The 19,820-nt window shown below is 41.0% G+C and overlaps 1 protein-coding gene across 1 annotated transcript in view; it reads left to right on the forward strand.

Annotated features, from left to right (window-relative positions):
- Positions 1 to 14,438, forward strand: part of LOC124145314 — a 32,223-nt gene extending 17,785 nt beyond the window's left edge. Inside the window, exons 2-4 of the mRNA XM_046515030.2 lie at positions 11,436 to 11,615; positions 12,731 to 12,767; positions 13,996 to 14,438. Of these exons, the coding sequence (XP_046370986.1) occupies positions 11,436 to 11,615; positions 12,731 to 12,767; positions 13,996 to 14,119 (341 nt within the window). The 3' untranslated portion in view covers positions 14,120 to 14,438. The remainder of the gene's footprint in view (positions 1 to 11,435; positions 11,616 to 12,730; positions 12,768 to 13,995) is intronic.
- The last annotated feature ends 5,382 nt before the right edge of the window (positions 14,439 to 19,820 follow it).

Below are 19,820 nucleotides of genomic sequence, written 5' to 3' on the forward strand. Positions count from 1 at the left end.
CCGCACCTTTCCCGAAAGTACTAACATGTTTCCACATGAATGCTGCAAATCGTTGCTCTGCATCTGAAAGGTTGTTCACAATCTATTGTAATTTAATCTCCTATCGCTGGTAAATAATGTATATGCTGTACATCATGTAATTACATCCCTGTCATGTGGCGCTTTGAGCATCATTATCATCATCATCATCATCGTCGCCGTCGCCTTCATCATACTTTGCCTGTGGTGATGTTTGTGTTGTTGAGAGGTGCAGTGTTTAGTACAGTGTGATATTACCACGTTTCTATATACAACAATAATGAGCTATTATGATAGTTAATACGTTTATGTTACAAAAACACATAGCCACGTACACATTGACCGCGATGACCAATTAATAACAGAATAATATCAGCGCTACACATACGTTGTCACCTATCAAGGAATACGCACCCATCAATCCCTTAAGTAAATAAAAATAACTGATAGCTGTATTATACACTAAGCTATTGTCAGAAATACTCAAAAGAAAAGGATAATACTTTTACGGGCTGGCCAACACACTGACAGTAGTGGAAATGGACTTATCCCCGGACCAAGACACTGTTACTAATGTCACAGTCGGCCATTTAACTAATGAATCACAGTGTACTCGTTTCAAACGCCTCAGATAGCAGGGCAGTGAAGACAATCCTCCATGTCAGGGGAGAACAATCTCAACAGTTCACATGTCGGGTATAATTATCCTCGCCTTGGCCGTAAATGGCAGGCGTATTACAGTACACCTCCAGTAGAGCCTCTATGACGATATCATATCTCCAACGAGACTGTTATAGCCAGGACTATAGCCATTGATATCTTTCATGTCGTCTTGGGTACAAGCTTGATTGGTAGCTCAATACGATGTATTTACCTCTCTCAATTGCATGGAACTATACCAGCGCGCATGCATCAATTCATTAGTACACATCAGGCTCAAAAACAAGTGGATAAAACCTTCTAGGTTTAATAGTATGTTGTAAAATGCTACATAGCAAAACGTTTGGAAAAAATGAGGATATTTGTAGGTCATGCGTTGTCACTTGTTTTTTATCTGCCTATGTAAGTGACTTATTCCAATATGCATTCAAGAAATATATAAGATGTTCTACTGTATGATGTCGTCAAGGAACAAGGCATGAGCGTGTGCCTCGAAACAAAAGATAATCCATGCATGTATGTAACATAAACATCATTGCAAAAATTAAGAGAAGTTGTTATCCATAAAAAAGTGTCATTTATTCACTGCTAGAAAATGTTAAATTACGCACACGATTTTGACCGTGTCATTGAACAATATACATATCTGAAACAGGATGAGTGATTGACTGAGGTGTCACATTCATGTAAGTATTAGTGTTACATCATTGAGTGTTATGATGTTGGGGGGGCCCAAGTGCACAACTTGGCGAAACGGTGTTGTAGTGCTGACAACCATTCTATGGTTTTACATACATGGCTAGTTAAATCAATATAATGGTATTTTTCGGCATGTGATGACATAACATCATGAATTATATATTTCCAATGCATTATTTAGTATGTACATGTATAAGATCTGCTTTATGAGAGAAAAGAACACTTGATGGGTTGAGTTAAATTTTCATCCTCTGATGAGAGATATCTAGATAAGTGAGGTGACATGGGTGAATAAAAGGTATGTCAGCTCTCCTCTCCCCCATCCCTTGGGGCCAGCTGTCAGAAACACATAGGCACATGACATCTGTCTTGCTGTCCCAGTGGGTACCAAGCGGGATGAACTAAATCAGTAATACCAAGAGATGTTCCATCAACCAAACTGACCAGTCATCTGGGCATATGTTTTAAACAGATTGTTGTTTGAAGACAAGTGGATCTGACACAAGTTGTAAAACTTACACAGGCGTTCTTCAGGGCATTTACTTTTAAGCCAAATGTATCCTATTTCAAGTCACATCTATATTTCAGAAACGTTCAATCGGCCTAAGAAATAATCTGAGAAAGGAAAGGAAAAGATCTATGTTATCAGTATAAAATTTTACAATGAATTCTGGCACAAGGTCTAGGTGAAGCGGTGAAGTAAGCAGGAACAGCTTTAAACATAGCCACATTACCAACCACCACCTCAACCCCGTCCTCCACCTACTTGGGGGCGCAATCAAGGGGAAATAGTTCGCCAAATAGAGTTGCCTTGTTGGAATTAAACCCTTGTCAAAATTGGTGATATTTCAAGGATATGGAGTAGATTCGACAGCGCTCTCTCTGCGCATACGCACAACAATTGATATATGAAAGTCTTTGCGGAAATGATATTTTCATTTAAGTGTGTGCAAGTAAACTAAAAAACCGACCTTCATAGATACAACCTGAAAAGAAATGATAACGATGGCAATTGTGCATTCTTATTTTGAAAACCCCCCAAAAACAATTGAAATGTAACAAGCGACTTCCAACCACACGTTTTAAATTACAGTATGAATGTTCCATCGAATTTAAAATAAATGTTCGACTAACCACAACCTCCCTTCGCCTAGGGTTTTCGACTCACCACAACCGTTCCACCCTTGTCCAAGGGTGTTCGCTTAATCACAACTCTCCTTGTCCACGGTGTTCGCCTCGCCACAACTCCCATTGCCCTTGGGTGTTCGCCTTACCACAATTCCCTTTGTCCTTCGGTGTTCACCTAGGCACAACTCCCCTTCTCCTAGGGTTTTCGCCTCACCACAACTCCCAGTGTCCTAGGGTTTTCGCATAGCCATAATTGCCCTTGCCCTAGGGTGTTCGCCTAACCACAACTCTCATTGTCCTTTGGTGTTCGCCTATCCTCAACTCCCCTTGAATTAGGGTGTTCACCTCACCACAACACCCTTTGACCTAGGGTGTTCGCCTCACAACAACTCCCCTTGTCCTAGGGTATTCGCCTAACTACAACGTCCCTTGTCAAAGGGTGTTCGCCTAACTACAACTCCCCTTTTTCATAGGGTGTTGGCCTATTCACAAGTCCCCTTGTGCTAGGGTGTTCGCCTTACAACTCCCCTTGACCTAGGGTATTCGCCCAACTACAACTCCCCTTGTCATAGGGTGTTCGCCTATTCACAAGTCCCCTTGTCATAGGGTGTTCGCCTATTCACAAGTCCCCTTCTCCACGGCCACCCTCTACTTTCTGAATCCATGGTTGCCCATTTTCAATGACGGATATTATGTTCACGCCTTCCGCAATAGCCTGTTACTGGAATGTCAACGCTACACGGCAATATATCAAAGCTGATGTATGATTGCCATGGAAAGCCTTTGACTGGATTAGCTCAGCCATGTCTTTAAAGAAAAGCCACAACGCTGACAACTACACACACCGACCAACATACACCAGACTCATCAACGAGCATATTAACTGTGCACGAAAGGCGTTCATGACAGTCATGTGACAAGCAACAATGGACTGCGGGCCCACGAACTGCGGAGGATTAGATACAAATGAATTAAGTTATTTCTAATTCAGAAAACAGTGTCAATTCCGGAAGCGAAACTAGATTAGAATATAAGACTGGGTCCAGAGGAGAAAATTTGTGTTTTTATCCAACAATTACTGTTTTAAAGATGCAATTCAAGTGCGACTGTTACCGGTAAACTGCTTTATGTCTTGTGATAGGGACATCTATAATTGTATTGTACCACTGCTACTTGATGGCCGAGTCTCCTGTCCTTATAACGATAGTCATATGTACCTCAATTGCTACTCATTGGAAGAATATCTAAGAAATTGTTTGGAGTAACATCATTACATGGCCCCAAAAACTGATTACATTTTGTTCGACGTTCTCGTCAAAACTGAAGAGGAGGTTTGATTGACTGAAAATGCTCTTGTGTGTGTTGGCAGCTAGTCAATAAACAGAATATAGGATATACTATCAACCATAATGAGATTACCTTAAATGAAGAATAGTTTGTGCCATGTTGGAGCATGTTTAGTATCTCGTAAATGCAAAATGCTCGCCCAACAACTGCGAGTCACCTTTCAGCTGTCTGAAAACAATACATTCAAGCCAACATTCAGCTGTGATTGTCAAGTTATTACATATAAACTCAATGCTAACCTTTGTGATAGGTCAGAAAAAATCATACACCCTTCTCTGTGACACATGAGTAGTTTCGAGGATCCTTTTAGATTCATATAGGTTTGGGTTTGGCTTTCAAGAATTGTATTTGTGACGGATGCAACCTTTTCGCGAACGCCTGGTGTCTTCACTATTTGATGATTTTGATATAGTCGGAATCATACAATGGACGAGAATGGGAGGACATTTCTTGAGTGCATGGTTTTGTCGTTATGGTATTTGATTCCTTGAGTTTCGTTTGTTTGCCAACTTCTAAAAGGGTCTAACTATGGCGGACTACATACTGTTGGCGCATGCATAACATTACTGCAAGGCAACCACATATATGTACTTCTGTTTATAGTATATATAGTCACTCCACAAATAAATTTGAGTGAGGAGGTGAAATGAGGTTTAACATGGCGTTCAAGATTACTACACATATATAGCGACGTGCATGTATGGCTTATTGTACTAGTCCGGATTAATGCCGAGTATATGGTGCTAGCCGACTGAGGTACCATGTCGCAGTTTATCATGAATATCCCACTCAGTCACAGTATACTGACACGGAGCCGACCAGTCCTTGTTTTTCCCTAATGCCATGCGCCACAACAAGTACCACAATTTAACGTATTTTGGTATGACGCAGCCAGGGATCGAACCCACGACCTCCCGCTTTCCGGGCGGAGGCTCTATCACTATGGCCGCGGACACAAGGCCACATAAATATGGACATGACGCTTTTTGCCTTTGGTTGTAATAGATAATTATCTCCAAATCAAATCCCATTCTATGACTTTTGGAAATTATTCGTTGCCTCTAATAAAATAATACATAAAAAACTTCGACATCAAACTCCTCACTCTTGGCCCATGCTTCCATCGAACGAGAGACGAGATTTAATTATGCTCAAGGAAATGCCCATGACACTGATTCTTTCCAGTAGTTCAATTGATGATGGTTAAGAATCTAATTTATTCTTCCAAGACTTGTAGTCGAGAGAGTCCAACTATGTGATAAGCATAAGCAAATGTAAGGATTTTCTTTTAAGTATTTGACTGGGTCCATGTGAACAAACACGAGTTTAAATGGTACGTTTAAGACAATTGGTAATTACGCAGTGAATGAAAAAGTGCTCTGTATGGAAACCAGGTTCATTTCACAACCTTAGCTTGTTTCCCACATAATTCTACTTTAACGCTACCAAGAAGCTATCACGCAGTGTGGCTGAAGTAATGTCACATCATGTTTACCCGTTGACTCATCTTATCTTTCAACTCCTCTGCGATGACTGGTCACATTACATAAACCGAAAAGACGGTTAAAACAAGCAGTATTATTACAAAAAATATTGTATTCTTTACGAAATGCATAATTTTAAATCGTAAAGTGGAGACTAGTTCAGTATCTAACGTACCATATAGACGAACAAACTGTGGCTACTACCATCTAAACCCGATCGACGTATCAATTTACATGAATTCTGCTCCATATTGATATTATTATACTTTTATGAAGAAAATCGTCGGTAACTCTAGACTGGTATCGAGTTACGAGGCGCCCTTTCAAACAGCCGACCAATCAATGAAAAGATCTGCGACAGTTTGTCCAATCAGAAACCCTATCTACAAAAGGCAGCCGACATTGAGACCTAATGAGTTGAAATAATGGATCAGGAATAGGTGATGTAGATATTGAGCGAAGTAATTTCTTGTAGATACTTGATACAGAGATGTTTACAATTCACCCAATCTGATGAATAAGGTACATTATACCACTTGATTTCAATGTTGGGGTAATGTGTCAATGAGCTGGGATCCTTTCATTTCATATACTTCAGTTTTCGGGTCAAACAACATTTTGTGGTAAGTAAGGATAGGAAATATGGGTGAACAAACTTCTTTATTACAATTAGGAGCGACGTTTCGGTGTAGGTTCTAACACCGTTATCTTGCTTGATCATCCATATATCTTATCCTTACTAAGTACTCCAACTTCTAAATGCCCCTCAAAGAAGTAACTTTTTTTGGATCACGTTTGTGAAAGAGAATCCCTTTGGGACGAGTGATCGTTTTATATCTCATCCTATATGTGGCAGAGTATTAAATATTTCGAAGCGTTTCATGATAACTTAATTGTTTTCTGTGGTCTAAATGTATAATACCTAAAACCAGGAATGAGGAGACGAGCTGTTACCAGCAGCCTTCTGCTAAGGTGCGAAAGTTGTTCTTTTTTCAAAATCGAAAAAAATAATTTGTCGAACATGGTTTTGTTAGTATCTCTTAAAGGTATTTTTGGAATAACAGGTCAAAGGCTTACTTCGCTTCCAATACGCTTGTTTTCAAAAGAGATATTAGTTAAAATGAAATTTTCTCAAAATATTCAATTCTATTCGATACATTGTGGCCGATAGATATTAAACCAAGAAATCAATATATACTGAACCGCAAAAGAAACGTCACCCCAAGTTAAATTGCATGAAAAGTTGTCATTTAAATATCTGGGTAATTTTTGTCAAAGTTTCTAAAATTGAATATTACCTTGTCCGGAAGAATAAAATTTGATGATAAAAAACAAAGCAGATGACAATAAAACCGATCGCCAAAACGCATCACGGCAACGGCCATGGTAACGCGATGCACGTGAGTTCCGTGCAAATTGAAACGCACATGTGTTCCCCCATTTCTTGCCCTATAAAAATCCACCCAGATCGGATAACATTCATTCGTTATTGAATTGCTACCACATGCCAATTGACAAGAAATCAGCGACACCAAGCCCTTGGACAATTGCAAGCTGGATAAACCGCCTGGCAAGTAGACAACGCATTTCAAGTCCATGTAAGGACCATATACAGGCTCCAGCAACGGTACCAGACCACCAACACTACAGATGACTGATCACGTAGTGGAAGACCAAGGGTCACCATCCGACGTCAGGATCGTCAGATTGTGCGACAGCATCTTCAAGAACGCTCTGTTACTGCTGCGGAAACTATTCGACAGACCATGGGGACACACTAGCGACACACCGTGCGTCGATGATTCACGAGCAGACACCTCCACTGTCACTGGCAACACCGAGGACCCATTCTGACACCACGTCATCGCCGGGACAGTCTTCAGTGGGCAACACAGCAACAGCATTGGCGCCACCAGCAATGGAGAAGAGTCCTCTTCTCAGACGAGAACCGTTACTGTATCTCAACAGCAGATGGCAGAGAGAGAGAGAGAGAGAGAGAGAGAGAGAAAGTCTGGCGACGCCGTGGGTAACGTTATTCGGATGCTTGTGTTGTTGAGAGAGACTCGTGGGTTGGTCCGAACATCATGGTGTGGGGTGGAATTGGTCTTGCACAGAGGGTCGGCCCTGTGGTCTTCCAGAAGATCGGTCCAGGGAGAGGCAATGGTGGCAGCTCGGTACATTAAACAAGTTTTGAGACCACACGACATACTTCATTTGGCACGTGGCCGCAACCACGAGTTTCAGCATGATAACGCCCGTGCCCACACTGCGAGAGAAACAAGTGACTTCCTCCAGCAGAATGGGATCAGAACCATGCAGTGACCTGCCCTCAGTCCCGATTTAAATCCCATTGAGCATATGTTGGACGAGATTCAAAGACGGCTGAATGACGTCCGACCAAGGCCGACAACTGCAGCTGAACTGCGTCAGGCGTTCCTCAGAGTGTTGGCCTCATCCATTCCATGTGTCGACGTTGCACGGCAGTCATCAATGCACATGGCGGACACACAAGATACTGACTTGTGATGCCATTTTCTCAGAGACTAGTGTTGTGTTTCACTTTTAGAACATTTGCCACTTTAATTTCAACCTTGATGATCATGTTTGCTAAGTTTCATCTTTTTAATATGTCTCAAAGTATGTTTACAGTATTTGGACAAATAAGGTTTCTCATATATCTATCCATGGTGACGTTTCTTTTGCGGTTCAGTATATATACACCATATGATATGCATGTACATTCAGACTTATGCAATCGTTTATAGTATTACTAAATAAACGTTCCACCCCCCGTAAGGCAAGCAACCTACAGTTCATCTCGAAAGGATGTCTGTATCATTTCAAAGGCAAAAGATTGATTTCTTTGTTAAATGATATTATATCGTAGGGCCCTGTTCTCGTCACCCAAAACAGCTTTTTACATAGTTCTCTGGAAATCATTTATACGAGCATTATCAAACCAACGGCAACTCTGTATCTCTTCATCGTTTCTGTTTACAATGTGCAGACGCCCTATCAAGCATCAATCAACCACCTTCAATACAATTATTGAAAAAACTTCGCTTGTTTTTTCTCGTGAGAAATACACGTTATTATACACAGTGCATTACTGACGACCAACACTCCTAATTTGCAAAAACATACCACTTTGTTTTCTTCAGCAAATAAAAAATACATCCCGAAATTAGGTTTCAGGAAGTGTATCCAAGATTCAGATGTCATGTCAAACTGGTCAGGTTCGAGTACGGTTTGGCTGACAGATTATATTTCTTCTGGGGGTAAATGTTGATCCTAACGGGATGCGCTACTGTTGTTTCAGCGCAGAGCCAGTCGGATATAATCGCTGTGAAAATATACCGTACTTTTAGTATTAATCATGGAAATGTCGCTTAATGTTGTATGGCGCGGCGTAGACACACTTCATTTAGTTCCTGAAGCACCAATCTTTTTAAAGCGCCATTTCTTGAACAAACACAACGAGTATATGTTATCATTCTGCTGACGCGGTGTGGGTGGAAGTTAGTATTAATCAACTTTTGTGTGAGTTGTCCAAATGTGTTGAATAAAATTACGCATATTTATGTTAAGTTTCGAAGGAGGTTTGTTTCTAATAAAGGTAGACCGTCTCCGTGGATAGAGCGTCTGCCCGGAAAGCGGTAGGTCGGTGTTTCGATCACAAGCCGCGTCATAAATGACGTTTAAAGGTGGTACCTGTTGCTACCCTGTCTGGCGCTCGGCATTTAGGGCATAAAACAAGAACTAGTCGGCTCCGAGTGAGTATTGCGTGGTATCTCAGTTTGATAGCACTATAAAACCGTCATTAGTACATTAAAATAAGCGCACACACAGATACACAGACACACATATGAATGCACGTCGCTTTATAGCCATATAAGTTTAATAATCGTGAACGCGACGTAATATTCAAATATATCTCATCTCACCTAATAAAGGTAAATATGATTAGAGATGCATTATTTTCATTCTCTCTTCATTCCAAATATACTACACAGTACGTTGACACACAGAATCGTGAATTGATATTTCAAGTTTGTATTGCATTACATAACTAGTGGAATAGCAGTGTTGCTACTAACCTTCCCAACACCCCATAAACATCAATCCCATCTATCCATCTCGTCAGGGTCGTTCCTCTTCCAGAGTAGTTCCCACAGAGGGACATATTGATTCTATGAATGTGAACAATATTGTTTGGGATCTACCAAATCAGGCTTGAATATATATCTGAATTAGAATAATTCATATATACTTACCGCAAAAGAAACGCAATTTCTATAAACATTTGTGATACAAGTTTAATCATTTTAGCTACGATACATTGTGTTTGGGAACTGAATGTAAGTAAATGTTTTCCTGTATCATAGCCTTGCTTGAAAACGCAGCTGGTGTCTGTGGAAGTGGTTACGAACATTCCTCGTGCAAATCAAGATGCACGTGCAGAATGAGATAGCTATGGGTCTTAAAGCTACCCTCGATTGCCAGTCATTCGATCGATACAGTATCGAGACAACAAGCTGGAAGACTGAATGCTGGTCAGAGTGCGCAGGTTGTCGCAACTCATTTTAATGTGCACGTAACAACAATATATCGTTTACAGCAACGACTCAACACTACCAACAGCACTGACGACCGTCCACCTTGTGGTCGGTCTCGAGTCACAACGCCTCGACAAAGTCGTAAGATGCGTCGCCACCACCTGCAGAACCTTTTCCTCTGCGCCACTGAAACATCTCGGCAGACGATCGGCACCCACCAGCGACGTGTCAGTGCGACACAGTGCGACGTCGCCTCGTCGCCATCAACATCAATATCTTTTGCAAGCGACCTGCTCGTGTGCCCATCCTTACAGATCGAAATTTTAGGTAGAATTCGGATGGGCAACACGGCGTCAACATTGGCGTCATCAGCAATGGAGGAATGTCATCTTCTGATGAAAGTCGTTATTGTTTGTCGACGGCAGGTGGTAGGGTCAGGATCTGGCACATACGTGGTGAACGATTGCAGGCTGAAAGAAACCTATGGGGAGGCCCAATGGCAAGCATCATGGTGTGGGGCGGCATTGGACTTAACCAAAGAACTGGACCTCTGGTCTTTCAAAATATTGGTCCAGGCAGGGGTAATGGCGTCACAGCGCAGCGCTACATTGACCCAGTCCTCAGACCTTACGTCTTCCCCTTTTTCCCAGCTAGATTGAGTGAGTGAGTTGGGTTTTTAACGCCGCTTTGAACATTATTCAAGTTATATCACGGACCAAGAACTCCACCTTCATAAATCCTATGCAGATTGTGGTGAATGAGTTTGTTACTTACCTTTGAAACATCGAGAGAAAAGTTCCCCGAGTGGGTTCTACCTTCAGTTGTGGTGATACAGTTATGATAGGTACTGGTATCGATAGGAAAGGGACACATGACCACGGGAAATATTGACAAAACAATCTCATGAAAATACGACAAGTAATAGTCGGTTACGACAATATGCCTTATGAAGGTGGTGTTCTCAGCCGTGATGTAGGGTCATATCTTGACTGTCGGAGCCAATAGCGGCTCTGAGTTATATCTGACAGTGTTCAATTGAGAGCACATTAATCACATACGAATCAAGCTTTTACAATCGACTTGAAAATTACCTGAATGTTTCCACCAGGCGGGATGATGTACAGAAGGACAAGTACATGTACATTTACGATGTTTAGTGGGGACTGTGTTCTTGCAAAACATTTGTTCCCATCAGCTAAATTATAAAGACCTAAAAGACGGATGTTCTGTTACTTGCTGTCGAGAGTGCTATATAAAAAGTGCCAAAAAAGATGCCCAATGCAATTCCCTATTTTGATCTGCACTATATGTTCCCTTGGTTTGGGTTTTCAGCCGAATAATTGATTTGTACTTTGTGACGGGTGCTACGGTCGGGTAGAATACGCTCACCTTTTCGAGAACACCCGGTATCATCATTATTTGATAGGTTTTCACATGCTCATGATCTCGACTCTGCTTTAAGCAGAGTTTTCTTATGAACATGAAAATGGGTTTGTATTTAGTTAGGAAATGTGTTTTTTACAATGCGATTGTTCCCTTTCAGCGTTTCCGGCCAAAGAGGACGATGGGAGGAAACTTGAGCACGTGATACGCCAGGTGATCGCTAACCGGAACAACCTCGGAGCAGGAGTGAGAGCATCATCTGGTGACAGAAGCGCACTACTAGCTCAGATATTAGATATTGCACGTGCGAACTCGCAGAAAAGAAACAACACTCCAGTTGGTAAGTGTTTATTGGTCGGACACAGCTTTTCGTTCGCGTTTATACCACAGCACTAAGAAGCTGTAAGACAGGACGATTTAAGTGTTTAGTGCTTGTCACACAGCATGGCTCCAAAAACAATTATATGTGACCCACCAGGAGAAAAGGGTGCGAGGATGCACTTGTGCTGTGACGTCATGAAGAAAGATGTTTGACGTCAACTTATTTCCGTATAAATCGCCATGTGTGCGAACTTTACAAAAATATATGATTTCTTCCTCGTTAATTTGTAATGTGATAAAAACATTATTTCAAAATATTTCAGCATAATGTCTACTTTCAATTAATCAGACATTATATCTAAACACCACAATCATTACATAAACAGGTCTGAAAATGGGACTTTGCAGAAAATGAGTCCAAAGGTTTGATGCCATGTATCTCCGTAATAAAGATGAATTGGACATTATGAATTGCATTTTTGTGGTCTTAATTATAAGATACTGTAAATTTAAAATATAATTACAGGTCAATATGTGATTCAACACCTCTATAGGGTGGAGTGTCTAAACAATTACCCCCGTCACGGTCCAGGTTAGAATAGGTGTTCAGAAACCTACATCGGGATCGGGTGCTCAGACTCGGTGACTTGGTTGATGCATGCCATCGCATCCTATTTGCGTGGATCGATGTTCAAACACCGTCAAACGGATTGTCTGGCGTCATATAGCTGGAATAATGATGTTTGCTGTGTTAAAAAAACCAACAAAAAACAAACACAATAATATTGGAAGTAGTGAACTAGAAATACAGTAAGGGAAAGAAACAAGTTGAAAGAGTTCCTGTTGCTTTCATTTGAATATGATTTTAATGTCATTTTCCGAAAGTCATTGTGAGTGAGTGAATATGGTTTTTACGCCCCTTTTACCAATATTCCAGCAAGATCACGGCGGGGGACACCAGAGGCTATCTCACCGCCTCCAGAAGGTCATTGAGAAAGTATTATGTACATGATATTTGCAGTTCGTTTGCCCCCTTGATCCCTTAATTATGTAAATAAAAGATATAAAATAAAAATACCTCAGTGAAATACATATTTACTTTTATAAAATAACACGACGTTTTCTTTTGTGCAGCATACGCCGGTATTGGAGGAGGAAACGCGGGCAGACGGTGAGTGGGTCGTAGCTGTTGCTACAACTGTTGGTTTGTTTGACGCAATATTCCAGCTATGTGACGGCTGGCTGTAAAGTATTCAAATCTGGACCAGACATCCAAGTGCTTGTGAGCGTCGATCTACGTCTTCGGGGTACAACGACACATCATTAACACAGTCATCGAACCTGACCACCCGGTCGGCTCTTACGACTAGAATAGGTTGCTTGGGGCCTATTCTGACCCGGCATCCCTACGAGGAAACAATCTTCTGAAAAAACAGAAATGAGTATTTTTTACGAGTATCGGACATAAAGCGTGCGTTTTGTTGAAAGTACGCAGACTGTCGGATTAAGGGAACATAACTGTACTAAGATCAACTTACACAGCATATATGAAGTGTAGAACATTTGGAGTAAGAAGAACCGATTTGTGTTCTCTGACATTAGAAACAAGTAACAAAAGAAATGTTCACGTCATTTCTTTCGTCCATGCAGGTCGAAGTGACAATACAAACAGGCCTAGTGAGTGAGTGAGTAAGTGAGTGAGTAAAGTCACATCGACAAAATTTCGGCCATATCGTGACTATATGAAGTTATATATTAATGATTCACAAAACTGAACTATAAAACCTGTCGACGAAGGACAGTAAAATAAGTAGATTATCACAGATGTAGATTTAAGACTAGCATATCATCATAAAAGGTGAACTATTCATAACAATAAACAGTAAAAATGGGGTATAAATCACCAATAACCAAAGGTAGGTCACCATATTAGGTACCATGGGGACTTAAGGTACTTCTACTACCTACATGGTAACCCAGCAGGATTTACACCATCCCTCTGACTACTGGTGATTGTTAGTAAGTTTTAGTCAAAGCATTAAAAAACAACAAGAATTCTACGATTAAAACCATGGAAATAAAACATACTTTGAATGAAGTGGGACTTACGTACCCTCCCAGGGAAACAGCCCCATGTTATCAGTCAAAATCAGTAAAAACAGAAAAAAGCCAGTTATATTATGTGATGTTGAGGAAACCGTATATCTGTGTATATATTTGCAGGAATATTTTTCATGATCATTAACGAGTATTAATAAAGTAATGAAACTAATATCGATGACAGGAACTGTTTCATTGTGCTATCGTAATATGTTATTGTTGTCATAATATCTAATGTGTTAATGTGTTATTGTTATTTTTACAACTTAATGTACATAATTCCATATTTCTCCTCACAGGTTATTCCGGGGACGACGGGGTATGAACGACGTAGATCTTAAAGTAAGACTTCAGGTTTTGGCCGAGGAACTGCAAGCCATAGCACGTGATCTTGATGACGTCATTAGATTGGGGCAGCAGTGAGGTGCACGTGCCTGTTTACATAAATAGACGACGTTTCAGTGTGTGAGACTTGGAACATTATTTAACACGCAAAATATGTAACATATTTCATCCATTCTCAATGATGTCGATATGAATTCTGAGTACTTGGTGCGTCGCCCCTCTCCTCTACAACACATCCCCTGCCCGGCCCGCCCGCAACCGCAGTTGAACATCTCACCTCGTACAGACAGGAAGCGAACACAGCGTTGCCGCGTTGCCATGGCAACGAACTTGAACTGGGTTCAGCAATGTATATTTTCAGAGTGTATATGAGAAATAAATATGTTTGTGAAAACAGTTTGTTTTTTGGGCTGTGTTTTACTCATCGTTTCACAAATCAGACGGGTAAGTTCTGAGCTGGAGTGAGCATTAACTGTCAGGTTCGTGTCCGTTTGCTGTATTGAAAAAGACCAAGCTACAAAGTGAATCCTCGCTGCTGAAGGTGGTAGAGGTTGTACATCGTCACATTCAGGCAAACAGAGTAGAGCAGAACGTACACTGTTCATTGTACAAGAAATAACAAATGAAGTACATGGCCCAACAATAAGCAGCACACAGTACAACAAGAACTATCTTGCACATAACTGTTTCAGTACACCATATACACTTTGTAGTATTCCTTACGCAACTAACCTATCATAGTACGTCATAATTTATATTTTTAATGTCATAGCCCACATTGCTATCAGTCTACTGCAACAGCTAACAGATCAACTGTGCAGCGACAGCTAACAGTTCAAATGAGATGTGTTTGTTTGTTTGTTCTTTAACGCCTGAAACGGTCTGTAAATAATCGAGTCTGGACCAGACACTCCAGTTATCATGAGCACGGTCTACGCAGCGAGCCTGATCACCCGATCCCGTTAGTCGCCGCTTACGACAAGCATAGTCGCCTCTTATAAGCATGGGCTACTGGAGACCTATCCTAACCCGGACCTTCACGGAGGATCAACTGAGAAGTGACAGCTAACAGATCAACTCTGCAGTGATCCCTGTATTTCCTTGCTTAAAGGTAGATGATTACTGAAGACACCAATTTATTTTCCATATGAATGAAGCTTAAGTCGGAAGTTATTTGTAACACGTGCATCTGCTCATACTGCATAATATTATAATTTAAGTTTATTTACCATACCAACATATAGGTAATCATCTGATTATGTATATATCCATGTGGCAGACGCTTGAATTGACGCTTGAGCTGAGTCAGTTGTCGGAGTTCCAGTCAAGGTCATCTCGCCTCTGCCACAACAGTATTCAGATTGTTGTCTCAAAAGAGTTGGAAACACTATTTGTAAGAGCCAGGTTCAAGGTCAGCATAAAATGCCAGAGAGTTATAGTGTCAGTGTTTAGGTAAGATAGTGTACTTTAATTTTAATATTTCTTCAGTCAGATGTTGCTCGAACCATTAATTGTCAACATTGTTTTAGAACTGAATATGTTTTCTCGTTTGTTTTAGGATTTTGTTAATTAACTACACAAATGAAACATTGACGCCTACATTTCAGTTAATAAAAGACTTCCATATATGATATGAGCGTGACAGCTACAGTAGTTAACACGACGTATGGGACTGGCTATCAAGTATCCACATTGAAACTGATGATTAGCCTAGAAATGACAATGAGTTTCGGAAACTGACTGTCACACTATACCATAGGTAGAAGAAACATACGGCACGCAGGATCTAGTGTTGCATTATTAATATTTCAATGGAAACCTGTAGCCGATATCACAGTGCAATAAAAAAAGCCATAAATGCACAGACTGTATGGTACAACATCTACCACTGTGGAATAATGTGTGTTTAAATGTCACGTGCCCGGGATATTAGTGTCACGTTCTGAACGAAATCACGTACTGGTACTGGTTATCACTTCAATGGTCATTGTCCACAGTTCTACATTGTTGTGATACACTTGACATGAACGGTATGAAGTGTTTTATGAAGTGTCTCATCCTGAATGCTTCTGATTTGTCAATGTTTTGTCATTCCACAAATCGGAAGGTTGGGGTTGAGGCCTCGTCACTCGGTAGTGGAATCCTTACAGCTTGTTCTTGGTGCGTGGTCCGATGTGGCGGTGATTGTTTCACACAAGCAAAGGAAGTCCGGTGTCATCATCTACCCATGTTGTCACAATGTGACAACACACTTCCAATGAATGCAATGTTCCTTCGTGGAATTCTTACTGTAGAAATATGTCCTTCAAATAGCACATGTCATGTACCCCACCTAGACATAACATACTCGACCCTGCCATATTCACGAGACAGACGCCAAGAAGAAAACACCGCGTCCTTATGTACAATACCTTTACTTTTCTCCACCAAAATGATTAAACTCAATATAATTTGTGCTTACTCTTAGTCTTCACCCAGGTTAATAATTGGCTACTTAAACTCGAAGACCCCGTTCCACAAAGCGACCGTAGCACTGCGAGCTGTAGCGGAGTCCAATTATTTAACTTATTTAACGGGCCTTACACGTCTTTCAAAACAGCGGAATAATCCATTCAGCTTCTAGGGGATACCCAGATCTTTCTGTAACTTATGTTACCCGGAAGTAAACCCCTTTTTGGAATTTGGGGTTCGAATTGAAGCATCATCCTGTGCTTGTCGTGAGGGGACTTCATGGATCCGGTGGTCAGGCACGAAATCAACAATGCTAATAATATTTATCACTGGATAAACAAGAAACAAGAGTGAGCAAGTAAACAATCATTTAATGTCATGTCCGCAATGTATCTGCCACACATTGACGAGAATATTTGATATATATTAACAGTATGTCTGCGAAGGACAGTTGCAACTCCCAGATGCTACTAAACCCCCAAGAGATGAACGCAGAATATTAGATCAAACGGTACGCAACAGATTGAGGGAGGCTGGACTTTTTGCACGAAGACCTGTTCGACGTCATGTATTGACCCCACGTCATCTGGCGGACCGTCTGCTTTGGTGCCAACAGAGGGTTAGATGGGCACGTGCAAGGTGGAGAAATGAACTGTTTACTGACGAGTCCCGTTTCCTACCCACACGTGCTGATAGGCGTGCACGTGTCTACAGACGTCGGGGTGAACGTTACGCCCCCAACTGTGTGCAGCAGGTTGTCCCATTTGGCGGCGGGAGTGTCATGGTATGGGCCGGAATTCATCACGGTGGTAGGACCCTCTCGTGCATGTGGCAGGTACATTGACAGGTGTGCGTTACAGAGACTTGATCCAACAGCCTTACGTTCTTCCTCACGTCAACGTTCATGGCGGACAGTTCCAGCAGGACAACGCTCGACCGCATATTGCACGTCTTTGTCAGGACTTCTTACAGTACAACAACATCCAGACATTACCTTGGCCAGCCCGGTCACCAGATCTGTCCCCGATTGAGCATCTGTGGGACGAGTTGGATCGACGCGTTCGAAGAAGGAATCCACCGCCCCAAACCCTTCTGGCGATTCTTGATGCACTTCAGGACGAATGGCAGCACATCCAACAGCGTGTTATTGACAACTTGATTGCATCTATGGGTCGTCGGTGTCAAGCGGTGATTGATGCACGTGGTGGGCACAACCGATACTGACATTTTCTGTACCCCTGTGACATTAACTGTATCGTGTACGTGTGTCTGTCTAGGTGACACGATTAATGTTTTGAACATTCTGTACATTGATCTTCAAACAGTGTTTCAATTATGGTTCCTGTGTCCTATTTTGAAACAATCGCATTATATTACATTTTGAAAGTCAGTGTCAAGTTTCTTTTTTTGAAGAGTATATATATATATATATTTATATATTTACGGCATTATTTACTGTAAGTTTAGAAATCTAAACAAAGAATTGAATTTCAAAAATAACATATTAGTGATCAAGGGTATCTGTATTTAATCAAATCACAAGTGATAATTCTGAAACATCGCCGATAGGCGTTTAGAATCGTTTAGAATGGTTTGGAAAATACGCAAGAAAACGAACTTTCCGTCATGTTGGATTGTGTTTACAAAATCACGTTTCACGTCTGGCGGTTATGGGACGCCTATTAGATCGGGGATATTTCAAACTCAGCTGCGATGCATTTATCCCTGAATTCCCCATACATTTTAGAATCAAATGACAAATGGTCTTTGTCATCAAAACACTTATCTAGATGAAATCAAGAGAAATAAACTAGATGTGAAAACGAAAGTTTGCTCGACAACTGAACTTATTTTTCACTGTGCAGCATCTCTCGTATTTTGAGAGATCCATTCGTCTAATTGTTACATACGTATACAAAGTCAGCGATCTAACACACTCAACCATCGAGGCTTCCACAAAAATGAGAGTCAGACCACAGGTAGTCTTGTTTGTTACATTTGACCACTTTCTAAACGGCATTGTGTGTTCATAGCTTTCGGCCACGGGAGCACACAAAGTACGTGATCTAGACTACTAGTTGTCTGACTTTCATTTTTGTGAAAGCCTCGGTGGCTGAGTGGGTTAGACGTTGTGTGCTGGCGATTAGGTGCCTCACTCTGGCAGTGTGGGGTCGAATCCCGGACGGGAATCTGAACTTTACAAAGAAAGTGTTATCCCAAATATAATATTTGTTACATTTGACCACTGTCTAAATGGCATTGTGTGTTCAGTGACCGTTGTGTTATGTATTTACATGTCTTTCAATAGTTCTTCTATGGGTGGGGTGGTGGTGGTGGTGTTCGGACTGCAACTGACATGCAGTAAACAGATGAGTCAAATAAATACATTGGTTAAAATGGACAGGGGAGGCACAAATGACATCAGCAGAACAGTAACTGTTGAACACACCTTATAATTGACACATTATTCCGTTACAGTCGCCCTCCTGAAGTTGGCAGGACCCTTTCAGAAAAGCAGAGCACCCAGGATTTATTTCGTTAAACAACTTTTGTGCATCCCAGTATAATTGTTCTTGTACAGTTAAACACTTTCTGCCATGTGCGTCCTTTCGCATAGCATCAAACTGTGAAGTTGCGATAGACGAGGCTATGGCTACAAGCTGAACATTTCCTCAACAATTGCTCTAACACTGTCTGAATGTTCAGTAAGAAAGGAATCTCTCCAACGTTCAACACAAGCGGTGCACAGTACAAAGCGACTTTGTCGTAAGAGGCGACTAACGGGATCGGGTGGTCAGGCTCGCTGACTTGGTTGATGCTTGTCATCGATCCAAATTGCGTGGATCGATGCTCATTATATCAATCACTGGATTGCCTGGTACAGACTCGATTATTTACAGACCTCCGTCATATAGCTGGAATAGTGCTGAATGAGGCGTTTAACAACAAACCAAACCAAAACGCACAGTACATTTTGATTTTCTGTTAACACTTTTTTCTCTATTATGAATTATTGATTTGAGGATTTATGTCATTGAAACTTTCAATACCTTGAAATATTGTCCATGTGCAGCTTCACCATGTCTTCTGCAGCTGCATTTTCATCTTGCAGATTTGAGTGAAAGATTAGACACAATTGGGCCCTTTTTATATGCTCTTAATAGAATGTCTATTTTTATTTACCAATCAATTACTTCAAATGTGATAATGTCTTATTTTTTTATTTATTTTTGGAATTGTTTCTTATAATCTAGTATTGCTTCATTAATATTATATCAATATCCATCTTTCATACATTTTAAAATAAAATTAAGTGCATGTATATTAT

The sequence above is a fragment of the Haliotis rufescens genome, unplaced genomic scaffold (genome assembly GCF_023055435.1).
Source record: "Haliotis rufescens isolate VD_foot unplaced genomic scaffold, xgHalRufe1.0.p SCAF_10, whole genome shotgun sequence".
NCBI classification, from domain to species: Eukaryota; Metazoa; Mollusca; class Gastropoda; order Lepetellida; family Haliotidae; genus Haliotis; species Haliotis rufescens.